The 17,194-nt window shown below is 56.6% G+C and overlaps 3 protein-coding genes across 7 annotated transcripts in view; 1 reads left to right on the top strand and 2 right to left on the bottom strand.

Annotated features, from left to right (window-relative positions):
* GEMIN7 (gem nuclear organelle associated protein 7) overlaps positions 1 to 6,125 on the bottom strand; it is a 14,390-nt gene extending 8,265 nt beyond the window's left edge. Inside the window, exons 1-2 of one of the 2 annotated variants that reach the window (XM_019626300.1) lie at positions 6,045 to 6,125; positions 3,675 to 3,888 (exon numbers count right to left, since the gene is read on the bottom strand). Coding sequence is in view for 1 of the 2 variants with exons in the window: in XM_019626299.1 (XP_019481844.1) it covers positions 3,675 to 3,918 (244 nt within the window). In the remaining variant the exon portion in view is untranslated. Of the gene's footprint in view, positions 1 to 3,674; positions 3,936 to 6,044 lie in introns of those variants that run through there. The other variant, XM_019626299.1, reaches the window with a different exon arrangement.
* Positions 6,046 to 9,561, top strand: ZNF296 (zinc finger protein 296). The gene is made up of 3 exons (XM_019626298.1): positions 6,046 to 6,411; positions 6,625 to 6,774; positions 8,494 to 9,561. Exons 1-3 carry the CDS (start codon positions 6,123 to 6,125, stop codon positions 9,477 to 9,479), a joined length of 1,425 nt encoding a protein of 474 aa, XP_019481843.1. The 5' UTR covers positions 6,046 to 6,122; the 3' UTR covers positions 9,480 to 9,561.
* Positions 9,562 to 10,040: 479 nt separating this feature from the next.
* Positions 10,041 to 17,194, bottom strand: part of CLASRP (CLK4 associating serine/arginine rich protein) — a 25,050-nt gene continuing 17,896 nt past the window's right edge. For 2 of the 4 annotated variants that reach the window (XM_019626301.1, XM_019626303.1), the window contains 10 exons: positions 15,844 to 16,059; positions 15,440 to 15,727; positions 13,622 to 13,891; positions 13,289 to 13,328; positions 12,889 to 12,949; positions 12,623 to 12,681; positions 12,495 to 12,541; positions 10,846 to 10,928; positions 10,458 to 10,482; positions 10,041 to 10,188 (listed from right to left, as the gene is read on the bottom strand). In XM_019626301.1, the coding sequence (XP_019481846.1) occupies positions 10,146 to 10,188; positions 10,458 to 10,482; positions 10,846 to 10,928; positions 12,495 to 12,541; positions 12,623 to 12,681; positions 12,889 to 12,949; positions 13,289 to 13,328; positions 13,622 to 13,891; positions 15,440 to 15,727; positions 15,844 to 16,059 (1,132 nt within the window). In that variant the 3' untranslated portion in view covers positions 10,041 to 10,145. Of the gene's footprint in view, positions 10,189 to 10,457; positions 10,483 to 10,843; positions 10,929 to 12,447; positions 12,542 to 12,622; positions 12,682 to 12,888; positions 12,950 to 13,284; positions 13,329 to 13,621; positions 13,892 to 15,439; positions 15,728 to 15,843; positions 16,060 to 17,194 lie in introns of those variants that run through there. The other 2 variants (XR_002122099.1, XM_019626302.1) reach the window with 2 other exon arrangements.

The following is a 17,194-nucleotide window of genomic DNA, read 5'->3' as shown; positions in this document are numbered from 1 at the left end:
TTTGCACTTCAGTGGGCCAAATCAAATCTGATATTGTTTTACCTTTTATTTGGTGTGTGGAAGGTGTGCGGAAGAGGGGGTAGTCTTATACGGCGTATATAACAAACTCTGTATTTTGAGTGGAAATGTTAGGGGGTCGTTTTATACGCCCAGTCGTCTTATACGCCGGCAAATACGGTAGACTGAAGAACAAAAGGACAGCAACTTGTCTGTTCCCCTTCCCCCGATTCCCCAGTGCTGTTCCCCTCCCCCAATTCCCCAATAAAAATCTTAAAAAAAAAAATGCATCCAGAATCCGGGAACATCTCATCACCCCCTCCTCGGTCCAGCTACCAGCACTCCCACCTGACAATTGCAGTTGCCTCCCCACTGGGCTCCCGGACTCCACGTTCAACCCACAGTCTCTTCCCCACACAGCTGTCAGATGAATCCTGTTAGAACTAAGTCTAATCACATCCCTCCTCCGCTCTGAGCCCTCCTCTGGCCCCCACTTCACCCAGAGCAAAAGCCAAACTCCTTACAAAGGTTACAAGGCCTCACCTTTCTGACCTCATCTCCTGCCCCTCTACCCTTTGCTCACTGTTGTTGGTCTTTGAACATGCCAATCCCATTCCCGCCTCAGGGCTTTTGCATGTGCTGTTCCTACTGCCTAGAACCCTCTTCCAGATGGGAGACATATATGCATTTCCAGATACATGGCTCACCTTCCTCCCTCACTTCACTCAGGTGGCTGCTCAAACACCATCTTTACAGGGAGAAAAATAGTAGCCCCTTCATCCCGCATTATTTTTTCTTCATAGCACCATCACCTCCTAACAAAATGTATTTATTTGTTTTCCTATCCGCTATCCTGCTACAGAACATAAGCCTTTGAGAGAAGGGACATGTCCGATTACTTCACAACTCCATCCCAGCCCCATTTAGGGCCTGGCATACAGGGGGGGCTCTGTAAATATTTGTTGAAGGAATGTAAAGATTCGCCCATCCGCATTATCTGAATGCCTGCTCTGTGCCTGAGTCCTGCTGGACGGTGCTGAGGATACAATTGTGTGTGAAACAGCCTAGCCCTGCCCTCATGGGCTCACCGTCCAGTGGATGACACAGCCTTGTCTCTAGACAATGATGACCCAGGGTGAAGAGGGATGGAATGAAGGCGCACCAGGGCCTCAGTGGCCCAGAGGGGATGTCTGGCTCAGCCTGGGGGTGGTCAGTCAAAAGGTTTCTAGAGGGCCGGCCGAGTGGCTCAGCTGGTTAAGAGCTCTCTTGGGAGTGCCAGCTCTGAGCAGCAGGGCTGCGGTTCGGATTCCACATTGAGGGCCAGTGATGCTGGCCCTCTACAGCTAAGATGATGAACAACAGCTGGACCTGGAGCTAGGCTGCTGTGAGTCGCCGGCGACGGTGTAGGCTGCAGCAGGGCTGTAGTGGGCTGCCGTGAGCTACATGAGTGGCCAGCAGCTGGTGTGAGCTGCGGGGAGCCACTGTGAGCAGCCGACCAATGACCGGCAACCGATCTGCCTCATCTGGGAAAGAGCACAATGATCATACCAACATGAAGCGAAGTCCTCCACAACTAGACTGAAGAACAAAAACAGCAATTTGTCTACCTGTCTGTTCCCCTTCCCTGATTCCTCAACGCTGTTCCCCTCCCCCCAATTCCCCAATAAAATCTTAAAAAAAAAAAAAGTTTTCTAGAAAGGGTGCTCAGGAGAGATCGCTCTGATAAGGTAACCTGTGAGCACAGACCTAAATGGAATAAGGAATTGAGCTATGTGGAGATCTAGGGGGAAAGCTTTCCAGTTAGCAGAAACAGCAAACGCAGGCCATGGAAGGGTGACTCTGAGGCTTAGCAAGAAGGCCAGTGGCAGAACATGCAGGGGCCTTGAGGGCCAGGGTGAAAACTTGGATCTCAACTCTGTGAGACAGGGGGCCATGGGAGTTTCTGAGCAGAAGAGGGGCAGGACCTCCTTCTGCCTGCTGCATGGAGAATGGACACTGGGGGACAAAGGGAGAAGCAGTGAACTCAGGGAAGAACACACTGCAGTGGTCCGGGTGGACGATGAAGGTGCCTGGGACCAGGTGGGAACAGTGAGGGTGGGGGAAGTGGTCAGATTCTGGTATATCTTGAAAGTTGAGAGCCCTCACTATTTGCTGATGGACTGAGGGAAACAGCAGAACCATGGAAGGCTCCCAGATTTTTGCCTTAAGGGAAAAACCACAGTGAATGGGATTAATAGGATATATACATTTTTTAAATGTATCTGACCACTGCACTCCAAGCTTAGTCCAGGGTCATCAGCCCCCAGGGGTTTCCCCTACCTAGGTTAACACTTGAGTGTTTTAAGAGAAACAACTTAGTCTCTAGGATTAGTACTTAATTAAGGACTGATAGAAATTAAGCAAGTGGCCAAAGAATTACATTAAATCCTTAGATAAAACAGAATTCAAGGTGGGCCAGTGCATGGACTTGTTCCCTCCATTATGGGGGAACAAAAAAATAAATGTAGATTGGGTCATACTAGTGCAATCCCCATTTCCCTGAAAAGGAAACTGGAGCTGGGAGATGTGGAGTCATTTGCTGGGTGCAGGCTGGTGAGTGGCAGGAAAAGGGAGCAAACCCAGGTGGGTCTGACAACAGAGCGAGGCCATTGCCTCTGCCCTGTGCAAAAGGGCAGGTTTTTTTCAGCCAGCACTGAGGACCCCTTGGAGGTTTGGAGCCAAGGTGTGACCTGAAAAGAAACTGGTTTAAGAAAGGTCACATAGGGTGTGCCCAAGAAGTCAAAAGCAAGCATTATCCAGTCTCCCTAGTGACCAGACCCTAGAGTCCTTTATCCTCTCAAGTCTCCAAGACAAGGATTTCCTGCCCGAAAGTTTCAGGAACAACATCCAAATCCATCCCCCACTACTTGGAAAATTTTACTTTGGTCAATGGCAGGGGTTAAGAGACGTACAGACCTCTCTCTTTGGAGCCTCAGTGCTCAGTTTCAACAAAATAAGAATGGATAATCAGTTCCGTGGACAAACGTTTAGTCAATTCTTCAATTGCCAGGGTAGGGAACCAGCTGAGTTACCAGGTGAACAACGAGGACCCTAGACCTAGTTAATCGAGGTGGTGACGTGTCCACACACCGCCATGGAGTGCCCCGTCTGGATTCAAATTAGTTCAATGGGGCCCACCTGGGAGGGTCAGAACCCCAAGCGCTGGGTCCTTTCCCTCCCCTCCAACCCCCAAGACCGGTCAGTTTCCTTTCAGTTCTTCCCTGGCCACCCATTGCTCTCCTTTTTTTATACTAAGTCGGTCCTCCAGGCCCCAAGGCGTCCACTCCCTACCCCGCCCAGGGCTGGGCATTCTCCCCACCTCCCAGCTCAGATTAGGCCAGCGATTCCACCCGGGGAAAGGCAAGGGTCTGCTGACTGCTGCCGTTATTACTGTTATTACCGTAGTTATTATTTTCCGCGCTCCCCGACTTCCCCACTCCACCCCCGGCGCGGAATGTCCCCGCTCCTGCGTTCCGACCCGAGTCCCCGGTGCAGGCGTTCGGGGACCAGAACGTCCCTGCAGCCAGCGTTGCAGGAGCGGATCCACCACTCGGGGCTTGCCCGCGGGGTGGAAGACCCCGGTCGGGGCCCAGGAGAGGCAAAGTTCTCGCCACCAATGGCCAACAGCCCGCACTCACCGAGGTCCGCGCGCCTAGCGCCTCTACTTCCGCCTGCGCCCCGGCTGCAGTGGCTCGGGCGGGCAGCGAGTCGCCGAGCCTGGGTTCCGCCCGCCGCCGCCGCCGCCTCGCTGCCCCACGTGGTCGCGGGCGGGCTCGCGGGCTCGGAAGCAGCACAGCCCCGGGACATCACCCTACCCGCGGCATGGCCGGGCGCTTGGATCTGATCCACGGTCTGCGAGGTAGCGGAGTCCAGGATGCCCATTTTACAGAAGAAATGAGACTCAGAGAGGGGTTAAGGGCAGAGCTTGGACTTTGCTCCCCCATCCCCTTACACGTGCACACTCCTACCCCTCACCTCCCCAACACCACCTCCCCTAAGTGAAACCTTGAGATCATGCTCTAGGCTGCCAGGCACCAGGAAAAAGCCCTGAAGAGCAGCAACTGGGACGGACCCGAGGCAGTCATTTTGTCCTGCAGCCCGATTTTACAAAAGAGGAAACTGAGGCCCGAAAGGCAGAATGGCTGGGCGGAGGTGCTGTGGAACCTCCCTGCTCTGGGCTTAGACAGAATTCACTTCTTCCACACTGTGTCACTAAGGCAGGGGCCTTGTGGGCCTCTGCTTCCCACTAGATCCCCAAGATCTAGTGCCTGGCACACAGGCCTTATGCAAACATCTATTGAAAGAATACGCACAGCAGGAGCTCAATACATATTTGTTGACTGAACTATGAAGGAATAGGGACTCTATTTGCGAACAAAACAGACTTGACTCCTGCCCTCGCAGAACCTACATTTTAGGGGCGCTGGGAGGGCCCAAACAGGGCATACGTGAGCAAATGCATCAACAAGACCCTGTGGGGCTTGATGAGTGATGTAAAAGTAATAAAATAAGTGTAGTGGGATTGATGGTGGCAAGGTTGGGGAGCTTCTTTAATTGGGTGCTCAGAGAAGGTGGCAGTGAAGAAGCCACCTCAGGTAATAGATGGGGAAACGGAGGCTTAGGAGGAAACTGAGGACAGATGGAGGTCAAGGAGTATAAACTGTAAGGCCTTCAGCAGGGTGTGGCTACTTTAGATACTGTGGTCAGGGAGGCCCTGGGCAGGAGGACAATTGAGCCCGGACCTGAATAACAATATGAGGAACCCTGGGGCTGGAGTAGCACTGCAGGAGATTAGCATGTGAAATTCACTCAGTGCTGGGCTGGTTGTACGTGGGGGAGGACAGACTCTGGCCCTGACCTCAGGGGCCTTGTGTGTGTGTGTGTGTGTGTGTATGTGTGTATGGGGGGGGGGGGTTTGGGGGTGTGGGAAGGAGAGGACTGTCAAGGAGAGGACCGTTCTGTATTATGATGTGGTTGATGCCAGGAAGAAAAGAAAACTTGCAAGGGTTGGAGGGTGGGGCAGGGTGTTGATGCCACTTCAAACAGTGATCTGAGAGAGCTTCTTTGAGGAGGGAAGTTCAAGCAGGCCCAAGTGAAGGGAGGTAAGACAGTTGGCTATTTGGTTTTCATGGAGATTCCAGTGTAGGAGCAGAGTAGATGTCTATGATCCCAACTCTCTTCCTCCCAAATCCCTCCCAAGGCTTGGGTCCCCTAAAACCAAAAGACTAAAGTGGCCGAAAGGCCCTCTTGGAGCTGACCTCATTTTCTCAGAGAACTCAATCACCCTCTCCTTCCCCCTTCCCCTCCCCCCTCCTTGTTATTCTTGAACACAGGCTGTCTGGCTGACTCCCTCACCTCCCTCACGTCTCAATTCCACCATACCCTTCCCTGGCGTGGGGAAAACATTGAGGCCCCCATCCCAGTCACCCTGTCTCTTTATAACCCTTCCTAGCTTTATTTGGCTCCACATGGCACTTGTCACCCTGGAAGGCTCTTTGAATTTTACATACGTAGTCAAGTTTATTGACAGTAGTCTCCCCAACCAATAAACTGGGGGAGGCCAGGCAAGGAGTATTGTCTGTTTGGTTCACTGCTGTACCCAGGACCTGGTGCACAGTAGGCGTTCAATAAATGTTTGCCCAGTGAATTTTTATTGTAGTGCATTTACTGAAAGAGTCTAGATTACTGTTAGGCACCTAGTTAGAAACGCGGCCCCTACCATTTTCTTGATTGGGGGTGTTTGTGGGGACCCTGTGCCTCAGTTTCACCAGCCCTAAAACGGAATCCGGAATGGCTGTTTCTATGTCTGGCTGTGTGAACTCGGTGTCATTAAGGTGTGGTCACTAAGCCAAACGCAGTGGGCAGTGCTCTGATTGACTTTGGCCGCCAGCCGGTGGGGCCCCAGCGAAGCCTCCGGTCCTCTCCCATCAGGCCCCGCCCCAGTGGGCGGGGCCACGGGCTGGGCCAGCACGTGTAAAAGTTCGCGGCCAGTCGCCGCAGTCACTCACCTGAGCGCCTTGCTCTGAGCGCACACGGCTTGCGCGTTCTCCCCCTGCCTGCCCGCCAGCTCGCCCGGGTCGCGACTCATGTCCCGCCGCAAGGCCGGCTGTACGCCCCGCCGAGTAGACCCCGAACCCGCCGCCAACTCTGACGACGAAACGGAGACGCGGGACCTGGTCATTGATATGAAGTCGGAGTCAAACCCGTGGCTCCTACAGGTTCCGGGGCTGGGGCCCATCTCCCCAAAGGAAGTGCCGGCGCCGGGGCGGTTCGAGGGCGAACCTTACCACTCCTCCGACCCAGTGCCCGCCGGCGGCCTCCTCCACGCTATCGGCTCGCAGAACCAGTGGGCGCCTCTGATCCTGAACCCTCAGGGTGAGCGGCCCCTGTCCCGAGCCCCACCACTCTCTCCCCTTTCACTCTCGGGTGGGACCCCTCCTCCGGGCACCGCCCCCGCCCCCTACTCCTGCCTTATTTCGGTCGCTGGGTCCTGGCCTTCTTCTGACCTTCGGGTTTCCCCTCTTCCTCGGAACCCCCAGCCCCCATTCTGGCCCCACCCCACGCTCACCACCCGCTTCCTCCCTGCAGACCGCCAGCCCTGGACCGACAAACACCCAGATATGTTGACCTGCGGCCGCTGCCTGCAGACCTTCCCGCTGAAGGCCATCACTGCTTTCATGGACCACAAGAAACTGGGCTGTCAGCTCTATAGAGGCCCCAGCCCTTGCCAGGGCTCAGGTGAGTAAAGCTGGGATGCAGACCCCTCTCAAGTTCAAGGGCCTGGCTTCCTGTGGGAGAAGGGGCTGAGGTGGACAGGCGGGGCAGTGAGCACTACTTCCCCTTTCTCGCACCCCATCGGGCGCAGCCTAGGCGTGGCCTGGGCCTGCCCTGTCCTAGGGCTGGGACTAGTGGTGGTGAGGGGTGGGGGCGGGGCTGGGCAGGGAGAGAGGGCGGCCCACAGGGTGTGGCCAGCCCCAGAAGACTGGTCTGGGGATTTGCCACACACACACACCCCCAATCTGGTTTCACTTCTCCTTCCCCTTGGCCAGAAATAACTGGCCAGGTGGCTGGACCAGTGTGGCAGTAGGGGGGACCTCTGGGGAGGGCAGCAGCCTGGGGGAGGGGGGACTGAGGCCAGCTGGAGGGAGGTGTTGCCACCCCTTCCATCTCTTTATCTCTTGTGTTTGAGGTGCTTGTGCATTTGCTCAGAGCCAGGGAAGGGGCTTCTGGCCTCGCCCTCCCACCCCCTCCCCCCATGGAATCTCCCAGCCCCGCTTGCTGGAAAGCCCCTGGTTTGAGCCAGGTCCTGGTGTCTAGGCACCTGAGACAGAATTAAACCCTTAACATGGTACTAGACCCATGGTGAGCTTTTGGTCAGCATCAGCTGCAGGGTTTATTTAAACCTATGCTTTCCAGACCCCAGCCTATGTGCTCCTGGGATTTTTGTTCAGGGAGGGTCCTGTGGTAAGAAAGGAGTTGCTGTGATGGAATCAACTGCAGAATGGGAACAGGGAGGAGCTGTGATGGAATTATTGGAACAAAAACACTGAGACTCCTGGAATTGGAGGATTATGGGCTCAGCTAATGTTTACTGAGGGCTTACATGGACCCAAGCTCTCAGCTGTTCCCCATTCAAGGTCATAATAACCCTAAAAGGGAGAGGACCCCCCCTAGGATCCCCATATTCTAGCAAATGTGGATACTGAGGCTCAGAGAGGTATTTCTTGTCCCAAGGTCCCACAGCTAGGGAGAGACTCACCGCCCCCACACACAGACACCCACCCACCACACTTCTGTAGGTGTCTACTAACCCTTCTTCCCCATCTAGACCTTGGCCCCCTTTTCTGTAAGGCATGGAGCGCAGGATGTGGGGCCTGACAGAAACCCACTCAGTAATCAAGAGCAATTTTTATTAAACCAACAACCTTTGAAAACCTGTCTCCCACTCCCCAGGTTTCTGGATTGAAGCCCCAGGTCCACCTCTTCCAAGCTATGTGACCTTGGGGAAATGTCTCTGCCTGTTTTCCCATCTGGAAAATGGAAGTCTTATTTCCCATCTTGAAGAAAAGCTCTGAGAGCTGAGGCATGGCCCAGTGCTTAGCACACTGATTTTGGTCACCTCTTCAGCAAGGAATTCCTGAAACCCCTCCCACCCAAGTATAAAATAGTGCTACCCCACCTCACCCCATCCCTCACTCTGCTTTACCTTTTCACTTTTTCTAGAAGATTTTCAAATGCACAGAAAGAAAATCCTCCCATACTTACCATTCACTCCAGAGTTTCCTTGCTTTGCCTGTCCCCCCACCTCCCTGAGGGCAGGGAGTTTGCCTGTCCTCTTACGGTGTGTTCTCAGGCCCTGGAATAGAGCTTTTTCCAAAGGTGTCCAATTGGCAACTGTGACGTGCAACTATTATGCCTTTTACCCATCACACTAACACTCGACCTTCCACTCTGCAGAACTCAGGGACCTGAAGGCCTTGATCTGCCTCCGCTGTGGCCGGCAGTTTGAGAGGGCCTGGAAGCTGCTATGCCATGCCCAATGGGACCACGGACTGTCCATCTACCAGACAGAACCCGAGGCCCCAGAGGCTCCACTGCTGGGCCTAGCAGAGGTGGCTGCAGCTGTGTCGGCAGTGTCTGCAGTGCTGGGGCCAGAAGTGGGGGCCAAGGGCCCCAGGGCAAGCAGCCATCCCCGGAGGATCCCTACCTGCCCTGTTTGCATGAAGACCCTTAGCTCCTTCAGCAACCTCAAGGTGCACATGCGTTCGCACACAGGCGAGCGGCCCTACGCCTGTGACCAGTGTCCCTACACCTGCGCTCAGAGCAGCAAGCTCAACCGCCACAAGAAGACCCACCAGCAGCTGCAGCCCCGGAGCCCCTACATGGCCAATGACAGTCAGGAACAGGCCTCAGCCGCCCCTCCGGAGCCAGCCGCCCATGCTGCGGCCCCGGCCAGCACCCTCCCATGCAGCGGCGGGGAAGGGGCCGGAGCTGCTGCCACAGCAGGTGTGCAGGAACCTGGGGCTCCTGGTGGTGGGGCCCAGGCTGGCCCTGGTGGGGACGGTTGGGGAGTCGCCACCAAGGAAGAAGAGAGAACTGACCGTGCCCAGAGCCCGAAGATTTTGCCCAAGAAGACACCAAAGCCAGTGGGCAAGAGCCGCGGGTCCGGGGGCAGCTGTGAGTTTTGCGGGAAGCATTTCACTAACAGCAGCAACCTGACGGTGCATAGGCGCTCACACACAGGGGAGCGGCCCTATGCCTGTGAGCTCTGCCCCTATGCCTGTGCTCAGAGCAGTAAGCTTAACCGCCACCGCCGTATGCATGGCCTGGGGCCTGGTGGCGCACGCTTCGAATGCCCCCACTGCCATGTGCCCTTCGGCCTGCGGGCCACTCTGGACAAACACCTGCGGCAGAAGCACCCTGAGGCAGGCGGGGAAGCCTGAGTGGCAGGAAGGCCCTCCCTGCTGTCCCTGGTACCACTGCTACCAGGTCTGTTGACCTTGTCCTTACCCTGCTGTGAATAAATCCTCCCTCCCTCTAGTTACACCCGTGTGGACTCTGCTTTCTCGGGGTATCTGAGGTGGGGCAGGAGCCTTCCCGTCCTTGGGGTGGACGGCTGGACAGACCGGTTTGGAATGAGGGGGTGAGGGGAAAGGCCAGCCCCCAGTGCCTGGGGCACAGCAGGACTGGCACAGAAAGCCGTGCTCCCGGTTCCCAGTGTGGGCGAGGGCGGGGAGAGGCCTGGACCTGTCACCAGAAGCCCTGGGCAAAGTCCTGGCCCATCCTCATGTGGGTGCTGGGCCCTTTTCCCACCGAATCAAGCCCCTGCTCTCACTGAGCTGCAGCCACCCAGACTCAGGCCGGGCTTCCCACAAGGACAACACTGGCACCTGTCCTCTAACCTCAGCAAGTCCCCTCCCCCCTCCCCACCTGGCCTTGCTGGCCGATGGGCACTGGGGTTTGGGAGCCCTGCACCCACCACAATGGACGACAATGAGGCCAAGTGAAGGGAATTAAATAACGTTTGATTTTATTTTGTTAGAGAACAAAACCAGCAGCATCACAGCTTGAGCCCTCGCCCCCCCATCCCCTCGCCCCCCCACTTCTGCCTAATGTCGGTAATGGGGGCTTCGGGATCTGGACCTTGAGCGCCTGGAAAGAGAAAGGGGAGGGGCCACGTGAGGGTTGGGCAGGACGCTGGGAGCCCTGCTGTGTGCACATGTACACACACGTACACATGCACCGACAAGCCTGGGGACCACTGGGGCTTCAGTGGTTGGAGTCAGCTGTGGAGGAGGGAGGTTTCCAAGGGAGAAAGCAGCTGCTACAACTGGAGGGTACAGGGTGGGGATGGAGGAATCAGGCTAGACCTCCTACCACAGGACAAGTGATTTTCTAGGGAGCTGGGCTGGCTTGCTTACCTTCTGGAAGAGCTGTATTCTCGACCTGGAATGAAAGGAGGAGCTGAGGACAAAGCAAACATCCAGGAGCGGGCTGCAGGGCTGGACTCCTGGTATGTCTCCAGCTGAGGCTACACCAGTGCATCCAGCAACCATCCCTCCCCACCCGCCTCACCCCCTGACCACACCAATGTACTGGGAATGAGGATTTCTTCTCATTCCTGCAATTCCCTTGTGACAGAAGCAATACCATGTGTGCATGCATACTCAGGTCTTAAGAGTTTTAATTTATGGAAGGCTAACATGAAAATGTACCATGGTTTTTTGTAACCAGTTTTGACATTCTTTTTTTTAATGCCCCACAGCCTCTAGCCCTGCTCTTCTGACCCATGACCATGGGGACACTCACTGTAACGGGGGGAGGGCGAGCGACTCTGCCTGCTGTATTGGCGTTCCCATTCTTCTCTCTCCTTCTCTCGGCGTTCCCGCTCCCTGCAGGAAGAAGAGGAGGCAACCCCGGAGGGGTGAGTATGCGGAGGGGTGAGTATGCAGAGGGGTGAGTATGCGGCACAGCACAATGAACTCCAGAGCTGGCTGGGTCACCTGCCCAGGGCAGGTGCTTCCGACATCCTAGTCCCACTGGAAGAGCAAACCATCCCCACTTGGAAATGAGGACACTGAGCTCAGAGGGGATGCTGGCTGGGCAGAGCCAGAACCCCAATCCCAGTCAGCCTTGCTATAAACAGACAGAAAGGAGGGCTGGATAGTTGGATTATTTCCCACTCGGTGCAGCGCACAGGGACTTACACGCTAAGTGCTTAATTGGTCTTTGTCAGAATGACCAGCATTTGCAACACCAAGGGTGACATTTACTGGGTGCCTTCTGGCCCTGATCTGGCTGCAGTGTGACAACTATTTCATGCCCATTTAGTAACTGAGCAAATTGAGGCTCAGACAGGAGAAAGGCCCACAGCTGGCAGGTGGCAGAGGAGGGATCAGAACCCAGGTTTGACTGAGCATGACACAGTTCCTGGACACTCTGTCCCCTGCCTCCTAATGGAGGCACACAGCATGCTCGAAAGCCCAACACAGTGCATGCAGTAAACAATGACGACTAACAGCAGTGGCGTTGGGCATCGGGCCTTCCCATGTGCCAGGCACCACACTGGGAGCCTTACAGCAGGATCCCGCCGAGGCAGGTGCATTATTAAGTCTCACAGAGGAAGGAGTCCTGGCTCAGAGGGCTTAAGTTGCTTGCCCAAGGACCAACAGCAAGTGGGTGGAACCAGAAATGAGTAACAGGCGACACAGTCCTACCACTGACTACCCTGCCCCCCACCAACATGGAGCACCTTCCAGTGTGACCCTGGGGGGCTGAGGCTTCTGGGCACTAATCCCTGAGCTATCCAGTGGGGTCAGTACCAAGAGGCCTGATGCCTACCCCAGAGCCACAGTCAGAGACAGAGCTGGCACTGGACCTCCATCTGCCCCAGGCTCGGGGCCACTCAGCTGTGCAGTGGAAGATACCAGAAGAGTAGAGGGGAGAGAAAAAAAGCCCTGACTCCCAGCACTGGGCCAGACCAGCCATGGGGTTGGCTTGAATTCAGCCCTTCAACAAACAGAGCACCACCTCAGTGTTCTAGGAGCTGAGCACACAGCAGACCAGCAGCCAGACCTGGCATCTCAGTGGCGACACCAACAATAGGCGAGCAAACAAAAGACAGTGCACGCCAGGTAGGAGTTAGTGCTGTGAAGCAAACAGCAGAGCTGGAGGATGGAGCGTTTTGGGGTGCTACTCTAGATGGTCAGGGAGAGACCCCCTCCCACTCCCAGTGGAGTGAGGGAGGGAACCAGGTGGAATCTGGGGAAGAGCTTGCTGGGCCAAGAGAACACAGCAAAGGTGATGTGGGCTGGCGGCTGGCGGAGCAGGGAGGAGGTCCCAGTGGCTGGAGTAAGCTGTGGATGGAGGGAGGGAACTGAGGGCCAGGCGAGGGCTCTGACTTTCATCTACCCAGAGCGGGCGGTCCAGAACGATGCAAGGAGTGGGGTCCAGCTTACTTCATACGGATCTTGCGGGCCATGGCGCGGAGCTCATCTTCCCGTTCCTGCGGCAGAGGTGGCAGTGAGGGCCGGCCCAGCCAGCACCCCACTCCCCACCGGAGCCCCACCCTTCACTCCACCCTTACCTGCCGCTCATGCTCCTGCTGTATCATCTTCTCCTGAGCAGCTTTCTTATCCGCCTTGACTGTGGGGGAGGGAGGGACACGGTGGCTGAAGGGTGCCCTCAAGAACTCCCCTTCCCATGTGGAAGCTGAGCCCAGAGGGCCAACCTGCCCGCCAAGGCCCTCAGCATGGCGGCGGCAGAGTGGTGCGCACACCCAAGGTGCCTCCCCAGGGCCAGCTGGATGGAGGGCGAGCTTGGAAGGCCTGGGGGACAAACGGGGGGACATACACTGCCTGTTTAGTGCCTTCTGCATCCTCAGCTTCAGCTTCTCCTGCGGCGTCAGCTTGGGCTGGGGAAGGGGGAGAAGAGGCGGGAGAGGGGGGTGGGTGTCCAGAGCTCCCACAACCCACCTCATACAAGAGCCTGGACTTGCAGGGGAATATGGGGAGGAGCTGGCTGTGGACCCCGCCACGAGGGTCTGGAGGCCCAAGGACAGATGGAGGTCTGATGGGCAGTGAGGAGGGGAGGGGGACACGGACCTCATGAGGGTAGAGTCCTCCCAGCCCCCCTCCATCCCCGGGGCTGGATCTCCCGACCCACCCGGGCCCCCCTGCAGGCCCACCGGGCCCAGCTCTCGGGCACTGCTGCTGGCGGGAGTAAGACGGGCGAGTTCCAAATTCTTACTGACTTTGGCAGCTCCTGTCTCTTTACCAGCGGCAGGTTCGGTCCTGGGAAGAGGAAAGGACAGCTGCCACCTCTGACCCCACATAGTCTCAGCACTACCCTCAGACGCCCCCAAGGAGATACACCGTCACTGTCAGATCTCTCAGGACAGACCCATGACTCCTCTGACCCATCATCCAAGGCAAAGCCACAACTCCTCAGGCCCACCCTCCCAGGTCAGAGCTGTGTCCCCATAGACCTCCGGGGCAGGAGCAAGTTCTCTTCAAAAAGAGAATAGTGAAGTTCATCCCCCACCTGAGGTTGACAATCCTCTTCCCCCAGCCCCGCCCCTGCTCACTTTTTCAGCTTCTCGCCCACAGCGGGGGACGCTGCTGGCCTGGTCAGCTTCTCCCTTGGGGGTGATGGCGAGTGACTCTGGCTGTGGCTGTGGCTGCGGCTGCGGCTGGGACTGCGGCTGGGGCTGGGGCTGGGGCTGGGGCTACGGCTCCGGGTCAGGCTGCGACTGCGAGACGGGCTGAGGGACCAGCTGCTGCGGCTGTGGCTACTGCTGTGGTGCCGGGGGCCCCGGCCGCCCCGCCTATACCAGTCCCCAGAGCGAGAGCGGCTCCTGGGGGAGTGGCAGGGCAGGAGGGCGGCTGTGAGGCTCCAGAGACCCCATTCACACACACCGCCACCCAGCTCCAAATCTTCAGGCCTCATTCAAGGCCCTGAGGTCGGTCGGTCGGTCTGAGTGACTCCACTTCCCTCCAGCTCCTCTCCTGCAGAAATCCCCGCCCTCCCCGCGTTGTCCCTGGCCTCGCTCAGTATAAACAGAGACCACCCTCTAGATACAACCACCTTAAAACTCACTAGGCTTCCATTCACCCACCTCCCTGGGAGGTGACCTCTGGGAGGGCAAGGCCTGGCTGGTGAGCTCCCCCCTTTACACGCTGTGCCCAGCTCTGGGCACCCAGGTGGTGTGGTCTCATTTACACACTCACCACCTCCTCACCTTGCCAGGGCCCAGAGTCTCACACTAGTGTGGGTCACCCCTCGCTCCGCCAAGCTGTAACACAGACCCGCAGGACCCATCCTCTCTGCTCAGGACCCTGGGGCTCCTCAGCCAGGGCTCACCTAAAGGCTGGCTTTCCAGGTATGACCGGACCCCCTCCCCCAGCGTCTCTCCCATCGCTGCCCTGAGTCAGCCTACAGGGAATGACCTGGAAGCCACACCTGGGCCACACTGATTCTGTTGATGCTGTCCTGGGTTTTTACAAAATTCAAATTGGTCGGCACTATTGAGAAAACAAGAGCTGCCCTTTAACAATCCAGACTCAACTTCTCTTGAGAAATCAGAAGATTGGGCAACACCAGGCCTGGCACTGAGCAGCCAATGGCCCAACAGATGGGGTGTGTGTTCCCCAGTTCACCAGGACGCACCTGGCCCCTCTATTTTGCCTACCAGACCCCGTAGGTAGCTGATGTTAAGATATTGAGATGCACGCAACAATAATACAGGTGACAATACTGACAATAACAGCCCTTCCTAAGTTCTAGGCTATTGTGTAAATGCTCAATGCTTACATGGGTTTACTTGTCACACTTTCACAATGACACGAAGGGGACACTAATCTCTATTTTACAGAAGAAACGAGGCCCCCAAAGTTCACTAGCAGGGCCAGAATATACACCCAGACAGGTGCTCCATGGTCCATGCGCTCCCCCAAAGGCAAGCTGAGCTGCCTTTCCACAAGCAGCGCTGAACCCACTGGGTAACAGGACAGACGAGAATGACGTTCCAGTCCCTATATGCTCTATTTCCTACCCTGCCTGCCTCCTCTGCAAAGGGCTGCCACGATTTTTCTGTGCCCCCTCCCCATGGAGTGCCCCGCCCTAAAGGCCAGATCCTGCTGCAAACCACAGGACACCCTCGAGTGTCCACACACCTGTCTACCCGCAGCCTAGGAACTCCCTGTAAGAATAGCGGCTCAGTCTCCTGTCCCCACTGTGTCCCTGAGCATGGCGGCTGTGTTCCATGCAATGTCACCACGCTTGGAGCTCCTGCACAGAGTGGGCATACCTCCCCTGCACACCAAGCGCTTCCTGGTCTCGCTGACCTCAGGGCCCAGGCCACCCCCATACCCCTCCTCCCCCATGCACACCAGGCCACACATACCTGCTTCTGCGCCGGGGCCCATACCCACCGCGCCGGGCGGGAGAGCGGGAATAGCGATGTCCATCTCGGGAGCCCCCACCTGAGTGCCGGCGACCACGGCTTCGGGACCGAGAATAGCGCCGGGAGCGGGAACGAGAGCGGGACCAGGAACGGGAGCGGGAGCGTGCATGGCGGCCGGAACGGTAGTAACCTCCACCGCGACGGGAGCGGGAGCTAGAGCGGGAACTGGAGCGGGAGCTGGAGGTCCTCGAGGCAGAAGAGGAGGAGGAGGAGGAGGAGGAGCGGCGGCTGCAGGCGGGGCACGGGGGGGCCAGTCAGCACCCGCCTGGGCCGTGGCCCTCCCCTGCCCCACGTCCCCCCCATGGTGGCCGGGGCATAGGGCGGGCAGTGTGAGCGTTACCGACCGGGCACTGGCATTACGTCCCGGTGCGGGGCCGCCGGGCTGTGGGGGTGCGGGGGGCTTCCCTGGGGTGGCCCCTGATGCAGCTGCTGCTGCCGCGGCTGCAGCTGCCTCCTCATCGCTGCCCCCAAAACTGGTGATGAATGTGATCTTCTCCTCCCGGCCTGGGGTCGGGGAGCGCGAACGGGAGCGGGACTCGGAGCTGGATTCCGAAGGCGACCTACAGAGCAGGTAGGGTGGTCAGTCACTGGGCTCCTGGAGCCTGTCCGCCAGCCAAGGACACGCACCACAAAGCAACAGAAGTGAGAAGAGCTGGCACCAGGCACCCAGCGATACAGCCAAAGGCTCTATGAGGATCTGCTTCGTGACTAAGCACTTCTCGAAATGGCCAGGAAAGGGAGGGTCAGAGAACTGTACTGACTTCAGGTGGCTATGAAAAAGGGAGGAGCAGATATATGTATTTAACATGGAAGAATTTCTCAATATACGAGGTGTGATCAAAATATAGGGTGAACATTTAAATTTTAAAAAAAAATTCATTACAGTAAAAGACACATTGCCATTAATCCCCCTCAAAATACTCCCCCTCACTTCAAACACAATTATCCCATCGTTCTTGTCACTTTCTGAAGCAGTTATGGAAGTCCTCTTTCATGTTTGATAAAGAGCCAGAAGTCGCATGGTGATATACCAGAAGCGATGTGTGACACAGCGTCGTCATGATGGAGGATGATTTATGGCACACTTTAAAACACACCTTCTCTCAAGCGTAGCTCATACCCGACTGACTGCACCAAACAAGTTGAAACTTGTCACACACTGTTACTAAGGTTCCATGTGCCGCTTCCCATATTGAAGATCCCTGCCTTTTTGGATGGCGCTCGGCAGCAGCATTCACCGTATGTTTTGATCAAACAGAAAGGCTCTGTGTTACACATTGCTTCTGGTACGGCAATTTCTGTCAAATAAAAACATCACGGTGTGTCCTCATCCACCTTATTCACTGGCTCTGGCACCATGCGATTTCTGGCTCTTCCCCCAAAGTCAAAATGACCATGTAAGGAAACATTTTGAATTGATTCAGGACATTGAGGCAGTTATGACAGGGCAATTAAAAATACTCATGAAAGGGCCGGCCGAGTGGCGTGATGGTTGAGAGCTGGCTTGGGATGCCAGAGGGCCCTGGTTCGGATCCCACATATGAGGGCCAGTGATACTGCCCTGTACAGCTAAGATGCTGAACAACAGCTCAGCCTGCAGCTGGGCTGCTGTGAGTCACCGGCGACGGCGTAGGCTGCAGCCCCTGTGGCAGTGGGTTGCCATGGGCTACCGTGTGTAGCCAGCAGCCAGCATGA

This window comes from Hipposideros armiger, unplaced genomic scaffold, assembly GCF_001890085.2.
Source record: "Hipposideros armiger isolate ML-2016 unplaced genomic scaffold, ASM189008v1 scaffold_664, whole genome shotgun sequence".
NCBI lineage: Eukaryota > Metazoa > Chordata > Mammalia > Chiroptera > Hipposideridae > Hipposideros > Hipposideros armiger.
The sequence above is the reverse complement of the archived record's forward strand: the minus strand, read 5'-3'. Positions and strand labels throughout refer to the sequence as shown.

What these genes read in the sequence shown, in the direction of transcription:
- ZNF296 (XM_019626298.1), top strand. Translation starts at nt 6,123, where the DNA reads ATGTCCCGCCGCAAGGCCGGCTGTACGCCCCGCCGAGTAGACCCCGAA. An exon ending in TCTGATCCTGAACCCTCAGG is followed by an intron (nt 6,412 to 6,624) that starts GTGAGCGGCCCC and finishes TCCTCCCTGCAG; the next exon opens with ACCGCCAGCCCTGGACCGAC. An exon ending in CAGCCCTTGCCAGGGCTCAG is followed by an intron (nt 6,775 to 8,493) that starts GTGAGTAAAGCT and finishes TCCACTCTGCAG; the next exon opens with AACTCAGGGACCTGAAGGCC.